The sequence below is a fragment of the Myripristis murdjan genome, chromosome 18 (genome assembly GCF_902150065.1).
Source record: "Myripristis murdjan chromosome 18, fMyrMur1.1, whole genome shotgun sequence".
In the NCBI taxonomy this organism is placed as follows: domain Eukaryota; kingdom Metazoa; phylum Chordata; class Actinopteri; order Holocentriformes; family Holocentridae; genus Myripristis; species Myripristis murdjan.
The window spans coordinates 11001894-11018947 of record NC_043997.1 but is presented as its reverse complement, the minus strand read 5'-3'; the positions used below and the strand labels follow the sequence as shown (position 1 = coordinate 11018947).

Sequence of the window (17054 nt, the reverse complement as noted above, 5' to 3'; positions counted from 1 at the left end):
CGCAGAATTGAACCCAGAAGACAAACGGTAAACAAACATCAACAGTTTTGGGGCTCGCCGCGTTGCAAGTTGGAGAATTAATCAGCGTTGGCGGAGGTTTGTGCTCTACTGGATGCCCCCGAGTTTGAATTTGACTTTGAGTGAGATGGAGGTCGGGCCAGAAAGAGAAACTAGCAGGGATGAATAGTAGAAAAGAGGATGCAGAAGGTTGAGGGAGAAAGACACTGAGGACTAATAAATGCAAATAAATATAGATGGACGAGGTCGAGAAAGAGAAAGATGGGTGACTTCCTACTGTGTGTGTGTGTGTGTGTGTGTATTAGGGTTGTGGGGGGTTGCTGTGGTGACTAATCATTTCCGTTTGAGACCCATAGAGACATGGGCACCCTGGGGCTGCACTTCATCTCCTGATGGGTGCACACACACATGCACCCACACCCAGGCAGCCACACCCTCACACACACACACACACACACACAAACACACAAACACACACACCCTGTTCCCTCTCTGATGTAATGCCAAAGCTGCAGAGAGGAAAGGAAATAGTCATCAGTTTATGGGGGCATGAATTGGGCACATGTTCTCTCTCTCTTGCGCTCTCTCTCTCACTCTCTCACAGACACACACACATGCACACACACACACACACACACACACACACAGAGGACTTGTGGGTATGCATGTGTCACTGGGTCACACAGTCATTTAAGGTTTAAATGTCACATTATGAATAATGCGGTGTGTTTAAATGGACACAATAACAAGCTGCACTCTCATTTTTAATAATTCCACATCAACTTTTGCTCCTCGGCCATCTGGGGGGAAATATTGCAAGACGCTCGCCCAGCATTGCATTATCATTTTATGGGAGGAAGTTCAGTGTAAGGACACGGCTGACACGGGATCAAATGTATTTTCTCAAATGAGCCCGAAGAACAGGATATGTGTGTTTTCCTATAGACTCTCAAACCATGATCGGCCTTATTTCCATTGTGGCAGTTATGAACTAACGTCAGCATCCACTGTGAAAAGTCTCAAGTCATTAGTGTCTTGTTCAGCCTGAATTTTTTTTTTAAGGATTCCTCTTGTTAACAAACCTTATCAACCAGTTTCCATATTTTTCTTGGTCCTAGTGTGCTGATCTGCCTTATTCTGCTTTGTTTCAGCATATTTATACTCGTTCCCAGAGAAAACGAGTGAAACTGCACTGGAAACAAGTGGGATTATCTCATCCTATTGGCAGATGTCATTGCAATTTAGGGAAAAACAAGATTTGACTACTGAATATGAGACTTAAGGACTAGTTAAGATGAATTTTTTGTTTGTTTGTTTGTTTGTTTGTTTGTTTTTGTATGATGTGTCATTTTGATGTCCAACAGTAGAATATAGCTGAGCTGTACTTGCCATTCTGGGCAGGCTTTTTGACCCTCAGTGGGATGAACAATGCTGTCTAATGAGGCACAAAAGCACCAAGTCATGTCCGACTTTGCATACTGTGCTGCCGTCTGAGGTGCCTCTGTTTGGATTTTTTGAAGCCAGCATATTAATGAATCCTCCCTGCAGCCTTGGATGCTCATTGAAGTAATTTGTTCCAAATGTTCAATGTTTTTGCGTATTCGTTTAAATTGTTTATATGGTGTTTGTGATCCACTAAGAAATGACCAACCAGGGAATGGCATAGCCTATCCAAAACCAGCCTCCTTTTTAAGTCTCCATGTGAATAAGCTGTATTAATCTTGAGGCATAGTCCAATTTTTTATTTTTTTATTTTTTTTGAGGTAGGAAGGGAAGGTGGAGCAGCACCGCAGTAGCCTAAACATGTAAAAATGATGTGTAATGGTAACATGCTTATCTTAACTCATATTTTATGTGTCAGGATGGTGGAAGTCTAAAGGCCAGACAAGAGTTTCCAGACAGGGATTTAAAACCCTTAAACTCTGATTTTTCCATAAATACACCCCTAAGTGGCTTCGAAGGCCAAAAAAAAAAAAAAAAAAAAACTTCCACATGCACTTTCTGTATCTGCTGGTATCTGCTGCAACACTTCATTGAAGACACATAACACTTACTTTGAGTGAAATATTCAAACCCAGGATGACACTACACCGTGACATCAACTGGAAAATACTCAAATGTCTTTGTCTACACGTTTCCCTGTAATTCAGCAGGACATGCGTGGTGTCTTTGGAAAGATTGGGATCTCCACTTGAATTTGAAATAAAATTCTGAGGGTTTGAGTAAAGCATGGCACGATAAGACCGGTGGGATTGAAGAGGTTGAGGTGGAAAAAGCAGATTCCCTGTCCCATCCTGTGTGGTTGCGCTGAGCTGTACTGCTAACCTTCCTCGAAATCCTTTTTCCAGCACTTCACCTTTATCCTCCTCTCATTTGTCACAATCATTTCTTCCCTCGGGCCTCTGTCATTTCCCATATAAACCATGTCTCTTTCCATTCCTATGTTTGATCTGCCCTTCATCTTTCTCTGCTTTTCGCGTTACAGCTCTCTCATGTATTCCCACCAGCCTCCTCGTTCTCCCCATTTTCTTAACTGTTTTTTCCACCTCATTTTTGACTCAGAGATTTCTCCTTTCAAGTGTATTTTGCAAAACCTGCCTCGCCATTTGTGCAGACATTTTTCTGGCTATATGGAAAAATCCTGGGTGTTTTTTTACTTTTTGCGTTTTTAACGTCGGATCAAAATGTGTCCATTGATCAAGCTTTTCCTGCCTTTTCTTTAAAACATCGCTGAGTTTCTGAGTTCTGCACATTTCTGCCAGCGCTAATTACTGATTAACTTTCATCAGGTCCCACAGCACAAGAGCTTCCCAAAGGAGAGCAGTTATACAGTATTTAATCAGATGGTGTGTGCGTGCACGCATGTGAGTGTATGTGCATGTGTTTATGCGTGTATTGTGTGTTTGTGTGTGTTTGGCATGTCTGAGTCCACAAAAAGTGCTTCTCTAAGTGAGGAAAGCTTGATGTATTTTTACTTGCAGTACAAAGAGAGTGCAGTACAAAGAGGAACTGAAGCAGGCTTGATAAACACACTTTGATGTTTGGGTCTCTTTTGCCTGTGCAGGACGTGACAGGCGGCGCCATGACAACCGAAATGCAGGAGATCGCCATCACAGAGGACAAGCCTTTACTCACGGGTCAGGCTGATACCGCCAAGGTCAGACACTACACTAACACACACACACACTTACACACACATGCACATGAATAAACAGCCATCCACCCCTTGCAGACAACTTCTCATATTGTGAGTACAGATGTTATAAGAATCAGTGCTTCAGTACAAAGTCAACACCAGCATTAAGGGGTCCCTTGACCTCTGACCTCCACATATCTGAATGAAAATAGTTTCTATGGACAAACACAGGTCTCCCCTTTGCCCACCTTAAGCTAATCCCATGCAATTTGGGTCAAAAGCCATGCAGTTGTTTGCATGCAGTACAGATGTGTAATTTTCGCCTATTATAAAACAGTGTATTTGTGCAGACTGGGGCCTGCACAAATGAAGCTGCATAAAATGGTGTTTGAATGGAAAGCTGAGACTCTTGTGGATTTGCCCCCATAGGAGCCATTGTAGTTGTAGTGACACATTTTTTTTTTTTTAAATTTGATCTCACTGTATGATATCACCTATTTTTTGACCTCTAGGATAATCACAGCCTCATGAAACTTTACATCCATAAACTAGAGACCTGGGGCATTTAGAGGATGTCTGGTTTTCCAAGTATATTGAACATAAGGGGGAGTTTCTGAGTAGTAAGAAGTGCTCGCCATCCAATTGCCGAAAAAAATGCAGTTCTTACAGAAGTCTCTGAATGTCAAGAGTTTTTGATACCAAATCACAGCATGAATTTTTTGTGGTGTTCCTCAAGGTCTTGGTGTCCTCCTGTTGTATTCTGATGGGATTTTGACCATTCTTGTTAATTCTTGAGTGTCAAAACTGGATACATTTTGCACCAAATCTGTCTAACAAATGGCACCAACCCAGCTGCTACAACAACTTATGACACATGGAAATGGCCATCATAGGCCCCTATCATGATGTTCTACCCTTCATACACTCTAAAAAAAAATTAAAATAAATAAACACAATGTTTCTTGCAGATTTGTGACTGTGATAACTTGACACACAGCGCTGAGCTTAATCTCAAATCAATCTTCAGATTCCCAGCTTTCAGATGATGTTCACCACTTCTATGTGGCAGTTTGCTAATAAACTACTCAATCAAATAACTAATTACATAATCATTAGCTTACCAATTATCCAAATTTGCAACGTGCTTGTTCTTTTCAAACATGCAGCTTCACCCACAAATCTTCTGGAAATTTTCAATCAGCTAGCATTCTAGAGATGTTGAAATTTATCCCCTCGAGATCAAGTGAAATTCCCAGGAATTTTCCTTTGTGACTCCAGTGTGAACAAAAGCTGCTGGATTTCTGGGTCAAGCATGCAACCGTTTTCTGTAACACGCTTTCACAGACACTGATCACAAGATATTCTGAGGTGGCGTGTTTTATTCTGTGATTCGCTTGTCAAAAATGATGTTGTTATTCTAATGAAGCCTGCATGTATAAATTCTTGAAACACATAGATGGTTCTGTTTACCTGTTAATGTTTATATGGTTTTAGATAAAAGAGTGGGTTTTTTTGTGTCGACAGTTGTGGATCTTTACTGGTATATTGGTATTAATTATCAAACTTCTGGCATTGCGACATCTCTACCTGTAATCTGAAATAGTCCAATCACAGAGGAACATCTACATCCATGAGTGTATTCAATCATGTGTCACATGCATCATCTGTAATCACAACCACTCATGCATCCATACAAGGCAGGGATGACACATACATGCAAACAGTGTGTGTGTGTGTGTGTGTGTGTGTGTGTGTGTGTGTGTGTGTGTGTGCTGAGAGAAAGGCACAGGAATGCAAGTGTTGGCTTGAGTGTGTGAGATGTGAGATGTGTTGAGATGTGAGAGAAGGAGCGTTAGTGTCTGACCTTGTATACCATGCAAATATGTGCCGGTGTATGCATTTGAGTTTGAGAACAATGCCTACATGTGACATGTTGTGAGCATGTATGTACATTCCTGTGTGTGTGTGTGTGTGTGTGTGTGTGTGTGTGTGTGTGTGTGTGTGGCTGCAGCACTGGCTCAGATCTGCCAGGTTGACGTCAAAGCCCTGAGGGACAGAGAGAGAGAAGCTCCTCTGCTCTGCTGATGTTGCTGTGCAGAAGCAGCTGCAGCTGCGTGTGTCTCTCATTGCTGCCCCCTGCTGGCCGCGACAGGGAAATACAATGCTAAGGCAAAACAGCTGGAAAGCCCAGGCAAATTTTGTGACATTTTTGCAACCTTCACTTTTTTTCTCACTTCTGCTACCTATGGAATCGGCACAATCATAGCCACAAGTTGGAAGACATTCAAGCGTGTTTTTTATGCAGTGCAACCCGGCTACACTGTCAAAAATCAGAAAAAAACTCATTTGCCATACACAATATTGTTTCACATGCCCACAGATGCATTCAGGTTCCGCACAGGTCTTATATACTGATTTACTTTTTTAAGTAAAACATGCAGAGATGGCAAAAGCACACACTTTCTTTACACAAGCAGAAGTAGACATACTTGTGTAAAATAAATAAATAAATAAAAATACCTAGAACTTGTTTACCGCTGATTTCTATTGATTGCGTGTCTGTTGAGAGCTGTTCTGAAAAAGACATAAAGGTTATCTTTGTGTCTTTGCACAAAAGCAAGTGTTCAGCTCAGGAGGGTGCTGACAGACGAGTGACGCTCCGCTGCACACTGCCACCTCCACAGCCGTCCTCAACAGGAGCTAATTACCCGAGCAGCGTTAATCATTTCTTGACGAGAGCAAATATGTGAATACACAGAGATAAACAAAGAATTTCCATTTCTTTATTCTCTGCTCTCTGGACATCTGTCCTCATTATTATTTCCGCTATCCCTTAACTACCTGCCTCTCTGAAGGGACTGACAGGTCTAAAGACGTCCATCCTGCCGGTGCGGGTGCTAATTAGAAACTGAGGTGTTGCTTAGAAAAGTCGCCTGCATGGGAACAAAAACTGAGAATTTTCTTTCATACATGTCATGGCAAATGGCATCTAGAGTTTAGGTGTACCATGTGGAGGAAAAGTGGCTTGTTTCATATGAAAAATCAGTCAGTGCTGTCCAGTACAGCCGCTGCCCAGACCTTTTTACTTTTTAAATTTAGATTTTTTTTTCTTATCCAGATAACATGTCTAGATACACAGAGCATTTTAATACCAGGTCTAAATGGCTCTGACCTAGTCTTGTCTATTTACACCTACCAGATGAGCGGAAAAGATAAAATCCGCCTGTACCTGCAGTGTGTGAACAAATGTTGGCTGCATGTGCTGCTATGCTGACAGTGAAACAAACACACAGTTTTGAGTGGGGAGTCCTGTCCATTCATGCTCATGCTCCACTTCATATTCTTTTGAACATGAAAATATTTGTGTCAGTGAGATATCCATCCATATGAGTCATTGCACAAATGAAAACAAATTGTGGATTTATTTGAGGACATTAAGCACACCATCTAAGATTCTGTAAAAATGAAAGCCGCTTTACATCATCAATATAATTCTAGAGTTATTATTATTGTTATTATCATGTAATGCTATTTTGTATTATTTATTTATTTATGTATTTATTTTTGGGAGATTGTGCTTTTTGTTGATGAGATTTAATTCCCTTCACAGGAAGCTGAACTGGCTGCCAGGATACTTCTGGACCAAGGACAGGTAAGACAATTCAAACCTGTATTTTTTTGGTGTTAAAGGAACAGTTTGCCCAAAAATGGGGCAAAACGAGACAAGATGTTCGATACCATTTCCACCTCTGTATGTCCCGTGGTTCAGTTCCTACGGGTAGAATTTAGGGATGGGAGTCCTTAGCCTCCACACCTAGAAAAAGGGTATTTTGTTCAAAACACTGGAGTATTCTTTCAAGCCAAGGATTCACACAACTAGCCAATACTGTTGCTAAATACCCTTTTTGTTTTTTAAAGATTTTTATGGTTTAAAATGGTTTGTCTTGCTCTCTGCAGGAGCACAGTATTGAGACCCCGCATGGCGTTTTGCATGTGACCCTCCACGGCACAGGAAACACCCGCCGGCCTGCCATCCTCACCTTCCATGACGTGGGCCTGGACAGTCAGTAGCTCTTTCAGTCTTTTCTCAATTCTCCTTTATCCGCTGTTGCTCCTCTGCCAAATTTCCTAACTTGACGGTTCTAAATCTATTCTGAATCACACACTGTTTCAGTATCCTTCTCTCTCTCTCTCTCTCTCCCTCTCTGTCAGATAAGAGCTGCTTCTCCCCTCTGTTTAAATTCGAGGAAATGCAGGAGATTGTCAAGAACTTCACCCTGGTTCATATTGATGCCCCGGGACAAGAGGACGCGGCTGCTGCCTACCCCACTGGGTATGGCGCTGTGTGTGTGTGTGTGTGTATGTGTGTGTGTGTGTTGTTGCACCGGTGTGCTTCCTCAGTGTCCTCTAGTAACCTTGAATTTGAAAGTAAACTTCTTAAGAAAATGAAACAATTCTCTGTGGTGAGCTTAAAACTAATCTTTTCAAGAAATCCTTAACATTGCCCTCGCCAGTATCTCTCTGCTCTCTTGTCTACGGTTTAAAGAAAATCCCTCCTTTCCTTTCCCTCCCCATTTTTTTTATTTCTTTCCTCTATGTTGGAGGATTATAAGGGTCATGCAGGAAGATTTTTCTGCATGTATCATCACCTCATCTCAAATATGACCATTATTTTTATACACCTTATTTTTGTTTGCTTGTAATTTTGATGATAACAGCAGATGGAACGTTTTTCTCTTGTGGCACCCCTGAGTAAAAACAGTTAAAATATGGAAATATGTACAATATCAAAGCTGGCCCATCCTTGTATCGACAATCAATTTTTGGCAATTTATAGTGTAATACCAATACCAATGGATTTCATCCCAGAGCAACAGTATAAAACACTGCCTGCACAAGAAATTTAACATTGAGACATGATGATGATGATGACGATATGTGTGTGTATGTGTAGTGGTGCATTAGCCATGATAGTTTATTAGATTGAAGACCCGGTGTTTCCTGTTGCAGATACCAGTATCCGTCCATGGAGACCATTGCAGAGATGATCCCTGCCGTCCTGCAGTTTTTCAAGTGAGTTAATGGTACTCATATTGGCATAAACACAAGCTGAATTTAATTTGGCACACACACACACACACACACACACACACAGAGAGAGAGAGAGAAAGTCACTAAAAATACATTTTTCACTGATGGTATGAGTCATAGCTGATGTTGACATAAAAAAAAAAAAATCTTGCTTTTATGTTGTGCTGCTGCTGGTATTGTTTGAAGGAGCCTGCAGTGTTGCTGATTGACAGATGCAGGGTGGAGAAACTCCTACAGTGGCTACCGCTGTGCACAGCAGTTATTAATTTCATTATGGTTTTAATCTGAATGAAGTTGTAATTATGAAAGGCTTTCTTTCAAGCATTGAGTTTTACCGCAGTGGACTGAACCAAAGAGCTGCAGATTTTCAAGGGCGAGCACAAGTTAGGTAGCTGGCAAACAGAAACAGCACAAGGATGCGCGATCAGTCAAATTTTTCCTGTCAACCACCATCACTGTATCAACTGGCAGTTGCTGGAGAGAGGGGCTTCTCAGATTAGCTCTTTAAGACAGCCTGTCCATGCAGATCAGATTTGTGTGTCCAGGCATAACCAACCTGTCTGCACGGGCTGCTGTGGTAACGACATAAGTGTCAGTAACTACGTACGCTGATGACACAGTTTTTTTTATGCAGAAGCAGGAGAAATGTACAGAAGCCTCCCTTCAAAGTGCCAGCAGACAATTTATTTCAGCATATGTTGTTCTCTGTGTCGTCCTCCATACCGCTGGATTCTGCACAGCTGTATGAGAAACTCTTGTTCTTTGGCTCCAGACACTGAGGTTTAACTCAACCAGTGATATTATTTCAGCCTCCAGAGCGGCTCTGCATCTGAGAGTTGTTTGTATGACTTAAACAGCAGCCTGATAGCCTTACTGACATAGAAAAGTATGTTAGGTTTTTGGTCTTGCATTCGTGTGTGGTATTAACTTTTTCTGTCCCTCCCTCAGTTTCCGTACTGTAATTGGAGTAGGTGTAGGAGCAGGGGCGTACATCCTCTCCAAGTTCACAGTGAGTACCACTTTGAGCTGCCCGTCCTGCCACTTCACTCTGCTCTGGCATTTCACAGCGATCTTTGGCTTCATGACACCAGCTTGATTGCCTTTTTATCCATTTTCTCTGAACCTTTTCCCTCTCTCTCTCTCTCTCTCTCTCTCTCTCTCTCTTGTTTTCTTTCTCTATCATAGCTGGCAAATCAGGATTCGGTGGAGGGTCTGGTTCTGATCAACATCGACACCAACGCCCGAGGATGGATGGATTGGGCCGCTCAGAAGGTACATTTGCTCTCTTTCTTTCTCTCTGTTGTCTCATTACAATTGATTAACCTTCCCCTTATGTCACCAATACATTTCATCTAGCTCATAGCCAAACAACACTACATCATCTTGTACACGTTACCTTGTTATTTCAGTCTGCTTTGTCACAATAGGAATCCATCATGTAGCGCTTTAAAGTGGAAATTAAATTACGCGATTGTATTTGTGGTCAGTTTTGCAGAGCGGTGATTAAGTCGTTGTTTGTCTTATTGATTTCTTGCTCTGCCTTTGCCTGCCTCCTCTTCCTCTCTCTCTCTAGCTTAGCTCGGTGACGTCCTCCCTCACAGAGCAGATCTTGTCCCATCTTTTCAGTCAGGTATCTCACATACCGTCCATTTTGTGCCTTTTAAAATAACCTGTATCATTCTGTAATGGTATCACAATGCTAAATATTTTCCAAAACTGTTCTGAATCAGCATTTAAAAGCTTTTTCACTCAATTGTTTGCCTCATATGTGGTTTGGGTTGTAAAATAAAGATCAGATAATAATAAAGAAATTGTAACATTTCTCTATATCTCGTAGGAGGAGATGTCATCAAACACAGATCTAGTTCAGTCTCACAGAGAGCGCATCTCCAAAGCCTCTAATCTGACCAACATAGAGCTCTTCTGGAAGAGTTATAACAGGTAAATACACACATACACACAGACACACATAAAACCATGGACTTAGAGTATATAAACACCAATGCAAACCAGATCTAATCAACATAATCTGCTTTTTCATTTCCTTGCAGCCGCAGAGACTTGAACATTGACCGCAACTGCACCTTCAAGTAAATATTGTCTAAACTTAAATCGCCAGTAATAACATTATGATGTCTATATTGACTTTAAGACTTAAAATGCCTCATCTTCTGTCCCTCCCAGATGTCCAGTAATGTTAGTGGTGGGAGATCAAGCTCCATATGAGGAGGCTGCGGTAAGTTTGCTAATTAAAATTAAAAATTAAAATTAAAATTAAAACTTTCTCTAGGTTGGAAATGTGGAATCCCCTGCCTGAAAGTCACTTTCATCTTTGCAGTTACTTCTTAAAACCCTCCTTTTTGAGAAGACTTTGTATTTGAAAAGTGCTATATAAATAAAGGTTATCATTGCTCTTCAGTGGGATTTAAATATGTTCAGACCTTACTTGACATATTTTCAAATGCTTCTTATGCTTTGCTTTATCCATCTACCTGTGTTAGACAATTTGCTATTGTCTATCACAATTGCAACTGAAACGTCTACAGTTCAAGTTTAAGTTTACTTAGAGCCCTTAATCTCTGTTATACAGTCTCAAATTGCTTTACAGGCCCATGGTTTAGACAAAACAAAAAGTGAGCAATATAAATAAAATGTAGCCAAAAAAAAAGGGACACTGGAAGACAACTCAGGATGGATTACATAAAGAGGAAAGCCCCTTCCAGGACGGACAGGAATGCAATTAGTGATGAATGGGCAATTATTAGCTAAAATCAAATAAGGTCACTTAGGTAAAGTGGGTCCTATTAATCACCCAAAAAATTCAGTTACCTAAAATTACCCTGAGTTAAAAAAAAAAAAAAAAGAAAAGAAAAGAAAAGAAAGAAAAAAGAAAAGAAATACTTGTGACCATTGTTGGATAGCCGGTGATATACTATATAGTATGATATGTGTTGTCATATTAGATGTGGAGGCTTACTGTTTTTCTCTCTGTGACCACTAGGTGGAGTGCAACAGCAAACTGGACCCAACAACAACCTCATTCCTGAAGGTAGCGCCTTCGTTCTCTATTTCTTTATATGCAACCTACCTGTATGTCTCTGTCTCTCTGTTGCTCTCTCTCTCTCTTTTGCAGTTTCATTCATAATTTGTTGTCTTCCTCTTCCACAGATGGCCGACGCTGGTGGTCTCCCTCAGCTGACTCAGGTAACAGCAAGTGACAGCCTCCTCAAATATTATAGCATGCTTTCACTGTGAGCACTGCTGTTAAAGCTGCACTAGGCTACCCTACTTGCTCATCTACAGGAAGGGATTTGTTATTTCCGAAATTTGCTCCCAACCAGCAGCTCCAGAGAAAGCTGGACTTAGATAAACACTGAACCTCTTCATCACTTCCATTCTCCCGTATAATTTATAACATCATCTAATTTCTCTGTATTTGCAGCCTGCTAAACTGACCGAGGCTTTCAAGTATTTCATCCAGGGCATGGGTTACAGTAAGTTCATTTCTCATTGTTGCAGATTATGTATTAATGCGGTGATGCACTAGGCAGCTTTTCTGGGCAACCCAGGTGGGTAACAGATTTAGGGAAGCTGCTTCCATAAATATTTTATTGACCAGTGTAGGGAACTTGTCTTTTGGCTAGATGGCCAAGTGACACATTCTCTGCCAGCAAATCTGTGTTGAGCATGAGATCCTCGGCTTCTGAGGGTCAGAAAGTGAAAGTAGAGGTTAGATTGCACCAATTAGATTCAGCCAGTGTAACATAATGTTATGTAATATGTGTATGCACGGTTTTAATCACGTGAATAGCAAAAAACCTGTAGTTAATGTTAGTGAATGTTGAAAATCTGGACATTTTAGTGTTTTACAGATATTTGCCCTGCGTTCCCAGGACTGTATGTTCACTCAGTGTGATTTTTTTTTTTCAAACTGAAAACAGCCCGATGTTCCCTCCATGCTTTGTTCTCTCAACATAAAAAAATAATGATGGTGTCCATACCACTGGTATGTTAATAAAAATGCAGAAACTGATGATACATATTGATTAAATAATAATTGAGAGGAAATATTGTTCTGCTGTTGAAGGAGCAGAGAATTGAGGGGACATATGGGTTGTTTGTGATGAAGGAGGAACAAGTGTCCTTTACCTTATGTTTATTTTGTTGCTTACTGCCCGTAAAAATTACATAGTGTATTTCTAACTTCCGACATCACACACTGGAAACCTAATTTGCAAAATCTGATCTTCTTGCTCATGTCTTTCTCTCTCCACAGTGGCTTCGTCTTGCATGACCCGCCTGTCCCGCTCCCGCACCACCTCCCTGTCCTCCTCCTACTCCATGGATGGATCCCGCTCTCGTTCCCGCACCCTGTCCCAGGGCTCGCAGGGTGGCCAGATGCCTCCCAGCCCCTCCCAAACCATGGAGGTGTCATGCTGAAGAGAGAGCGAGATAGAGAGAGAGTGAGAGTGAGAGAGCGAGAGAGAGAGAGAGGGGGGGAGGGCAGAAGGAAGGAAGGGAAAAAAAATGGAGTGTGAATGCAGGAAACAAGACAAGTGGATTACTTATTTGTCACTCAGCAATTCCCATCATTCCCCACAAAACGCAGAGCAGAACACACGACGTGAGCGAGCGAGGAGGAAGACGTAGACCACACGCAGACAGAGCAACCTGTCTCTCACACTTTGCACCACATCAAGTCCTATCCATGTCCACACTTCCCTGTTCAGGCGAAAGAAACAGCGGATGTGGCTAACGCGATATTAAACACGAGAAACACGGCTGTAGATGGGGAGACAATACAGGAGAGGTGGGGGAGGGGATGGACAAAGGGTGGCAGCCATTCCTCTCTCCCTCCCTCCCTCTATTGGAGCCTCTGTCAGCCAATAGAGCCCTTTAATTTAGAAAAAGGGGTGTGGCCTGTAGAGAGACTACACCCCTTGAATTAACCAATAGTAATAATATTGACAAGGGTGTTGTTGTTGTTGATGACGTTGATGAAACTGAAGCTCATGATGATGATGACAGTAATATAATAGAAAACAATAACATTTTTTTTCTCTTTATTACGCAATGAGTTTGAAATGACATAGATTAAAAAAAAAAAAAAAAACAACTATAGCAGAGATACTTATAACGATGTGTGTCTACTACTTTTAAGCTAGTTTTTTTTGTTTTGTTTTGTTTTGTTTGTTACTTTATTGAATTTTATTTTCGTATTTGTAACCTGCGTCCGCAAGGGGCTGAGGCTACTGATTGGTTAATCCCCTGACACGGTCACAGCCAATAAGAGCCCGTCTTAGTGACTACTTCCTCCTTGATGTTGCCAGGTTGTTTATGTCTTCCATTAGCCCCGTCTAGGTGACTGTTTCGTTTTCCCATTGAAATTGATTTGGGTGTGTAGCATGTTGTTGTTTTTTTTCCTTCTTTTTTTTTTTTTAATTTTTATTTTTTGACAGTGTGGAAATTGCATGCCTGGTATCAGCCCATGTGAATATGATGATTTTTTTTTTCTTTTATATTCTGCTAATGAGTTGAGTTTATGACTGTGTGTTTGCATTCGTGTGAGAGTGAACGTGATGATCTCGATTCAAGGGTAAACATGGGCGAGACTGAGTCCTAGACTGATAGCTGAGTGCATCTGAGCTAGTCAACACCTTAGCCAAAAACAAAAAACAAAAAAACACTTAGTCGAACACTAAACAGTGCTTCCGGTGTTGCTGGCAGTCTGACACTGTGCGAGTCCTAACATCCACGCTTCATACTACTCACAAGGGAGCATTACATCAGATTTCACTAAGTAGCATGCTAGGACGCATATCGCAACACAGTTCTTGGCCTGGCCAAAAGGGATCACTGTGTTTCATCATCTGGGTTGTAATCTGTAAGCCTTTGCCCCGGCGTGAATACCTCCTAACAAACCCAGCTGGAATACTTGAGTTTATCTATGACGTGAGGTCAAAGGAACACTCGCGCCTTTCCGGTCAACAGGTGGTTTTTATTCGTGGGATGGGGTCAAGAGGATTGTGTTGCGCGTGCTTGTTGTTGTTGTGTGAGTGGATATCAGTTCGTATGTGGACTTGGAGACTATTATAACCCTTAAGCAGTGTTGTGCAAGTTCACACTTTGCAAGAGCGAGCTCAAAGATCGGCTCACACACCGAATCGTTCACAATTTTTAATTTTGTACTACATTAATTGTCCCAAAAATGCACTACTTAAAAGTTAATTTTTTTTTTTGTATGAACTTGGATTAGCCATGCTGCCATGTTTTACGACCTCTGGTGCCATAAAACTGCACGTGCACCTTCACGTTCATTAGTTGCAAATGGTTACGTTCAGCTCACCATTCACCAAAAACACGAGCACCTTCAGTGGATGCGCTCTTGTGTTGTGTTCATGCACGACACTGCCCGTAAGCACAAGTTAATGCGGCGGCGAGGGAGAGAGGCCAGCCCAGGGTCCATCGTTAAAGCTGCAATAGTCAAAATTGACGATTTAAATGAGGACTGTTTAGATTCAGCTCGCAAAAAAATGCAGAACAAGCATGAAATATGGCGGTTGAGTCTGAGGGATTCTCATCGCTAGACCGACTCACTGGTAAATGAAGTGCTTGTTCCATGATTTTAGTCTAAAATGCATTCATTTTTGCAAGTTCAGTTATTCCAGCTTTAGATACACCTTCTGGAACAATGAAAAGGACTCGACTAATGTTCACCTCTCTGACCAATAAACCCCCCCGTGACCTTGTTATTGACTGACAATGAACCAGCCCATTCACTGCCACCGCGCTCAGAAAGAAAAAGGGATAAAATTGTTGCCACTGGTAAGATATTATACCTTTTTTTGTGAGAGTTAAAAGGGATCACTCAATATTTGGATCTGCAGCCTATAAGCATTCTTACTGCCAAAACCAAGAGCCCCAAATATTCATACTGCACACACGAAAAAAATAGGGGCTTTAATCAAATTCTTGCTTTTTTGCCACTGGAAATGCCGCGAGCTAACAGTCTTGGCTTTGCAACACCGTGGCAAGCATGAATAGCATTTAAGCAAGGCCGAATGCCTGCTAAAACGTTAACGTGACTAAAACTGCAGCAGCCAGTCAGCACAAAGCTTAACACTGCCCTGTATGACGCATAGCCAATGGACTAACCACACTTTTAAGGACCCAATTAAAGTATCCTCGGAGCGCATGTGTATGTCTAGGAGTGTGTCACGTGTGTGTGTGTGTGTGTGTGTGTGTGTGTGTGCGTGTGTTTGTGTACACGCATTTTTGTCTTGATGCATCAGGTTGCATCTAATCATTGCGATGGATTTTTTTTTTTTTTAAGTATTACATTATAATTTTTATGAGTACTTTCGAGGTTGCCTGTTTCTTTCCCATGCTGTCTAGTGCTCTTTTCCCTAATAACCCGTTTCTTGTAGGAGAGATGGTGCGATGATTTTGATGATAGTGCAAGGAAAGTCAGCAGAGAGCCTCAGACGGGAGCTTTGAATAGAATGGTCCTTGACGGTGATGATGATGATGATGATGATGGTGATGATGATGAACTGAATTCCCCTGGCCCATCAAATAGCGCAACAAATCTTGATGGTTGGATGCTTTTCTTTGCGGGACAAAAAAACAAACAAAAAAAAAAAGTCCAAAAATAAATAAATAAATAAAAAAATCCACCAAATTTTATGAAACTGGGTCACTGTTGGTTCAACAGAGGGCTGAAGAGTGGAATGTAAAAGTGTGAAGGTGTATGTCTCAGTCTTGTTTTGAGACTCAAACAATCAGGTGAGGGAATCTCTACCACATAAGGGATGAAGGGTGGAGCCTAGAAAAAGTTGCCAAAAAAGGAAAAGGAGTGGTACTTCTTTGTTAAGAATGGAACAGGGCTGTGTGAATGTAAATGCTTGTTCATTTTGTCTTTTGTTTGTCTCCACTTTATTTTTTCCTTCAGTCATACTCTATTTTTTTCCTGTCCAATTTTTGCTTTTTTTTTTTTTTTTTGGTTTGTTTTATCTCTGTGAAGTGTTAGTTTACCGTCCCAATGTGCTGCCGAGTTAGTCAACCGTGTGATAGTTCTTGTGTAACTTTTTTAGCATTAGCTCTGATAAGGGAGAATAATATAATTAACAATAATAATAATAATAATAATAAAAAAGTTAAAGAGAATACAATCAAATTTACTTGTGTGGCTAATTTCTCTGTGTAACACAATGAACATCCTAAAAAAATGCAAACTTAAGTATTAATAAAAGCTTAAGATAAATTTACTTGACTCCTGCCTGTCATTTGCAAGAATCATTAATGTCTTTACAGAGAGAGAGAGTTTGTGTGTGTGTGTGTGTGTGTGTGTGTGTGTGTGTGTGTGTGTGTGAGTGTGTGTGAGTGTGTGCGTGTGGCACCCGTGCCTGAGGTTGCCAACCCCTGGTGATCACATGTCCATTCAGTTCGTGTGACCGACATTCAGCTCGTGCAAAGAAATGAACTCATGTTCCTGAAGTTTTCATTTTCACAAAAAGCTCTTATTTTGGAATCTAGTTGTTCTAGTGTTACTGTTACACCTAAAACTAACCCTAACCCCAACCAAAGTTTTTTTACTCCTCTAAACTTCAGTGTTAATCTATATGTTAATCTATATGTAAACCTCTATATGTGACAAACAGGTGAAAAAGGTGTATCTAGTTGGTGCTATTGTCACATAATCCTCTCATGGTGGAGAAACAGTGATCATTACATTACTTGTGCACTGAAGACTTAATCTGCATTTCAGAGTTTGTGCTGATTTCCTGAAATTTTGCAAGATTCTGTTGGC

General features: G+C 41.1%; 1 protein-coding gene across 4 annotated transcripts in view; it reads left to right on the top strand.

Moving 5' to 3' along the window:
• Nucleotides 1-16508, top strand: part of ndrg2 (NDRG family member 2) — a 46688-nt gene extending 30180 nt beyond the window's left edge. For all 4 annotated transcript variants that reach the window (XM_030076021.1, XM_030076022.1, XM_030076019.1 and 1 more), the window contains exons 2-16: nt 3083-3175; nt 6765-6806; nt 7112-7217; nt 7367-7487; nt 8165-8227; nt 9194-9254; nt 9431-9517; nt 9819-9875; nt 10083-10186; nt 10297-10335; nt 10430-10481; nt 11247-11294; nt 11414-11449; nt 11688-11739; nt 12522-16508. In XM_030076021.1, the coding sequence (XP_029931881.1) occupies nt 3101-3175; nt 6765-6806; nt 7112-7217; nt 7367-7487; nt 8165-8227; nt 9194-9254; nt 9431-9517; nt 9819-9875; nt 10083-10186; nt 10297-10335; nt 10430-10481; nt 11247-11294; nt 11414-11449; nt 11688-11739; nt 12522-12685 (1107 nt within the window). In that variant the 5' untranslated portion in view covers nt 3083-3100 and the 3' untranslated portion in view covers nt 12686-16508. The remainder of the gene's footprint in view (nt 1-3082; nt 3176-6764; nt 6807-7111; nt 7218-7366; nt 7488-8164; nt 8228-9193; nt 9255-9430; nt 9518-9818; nt 9876-10082; nt 10187-10296; nt 10336-10429; nt 10482-11246; nt 11295-11413; nt 11450-11687; nt 11740-12521) is intronic.
• Nucleotides 16509-17054: the final 546 nt, after the last annotated feature.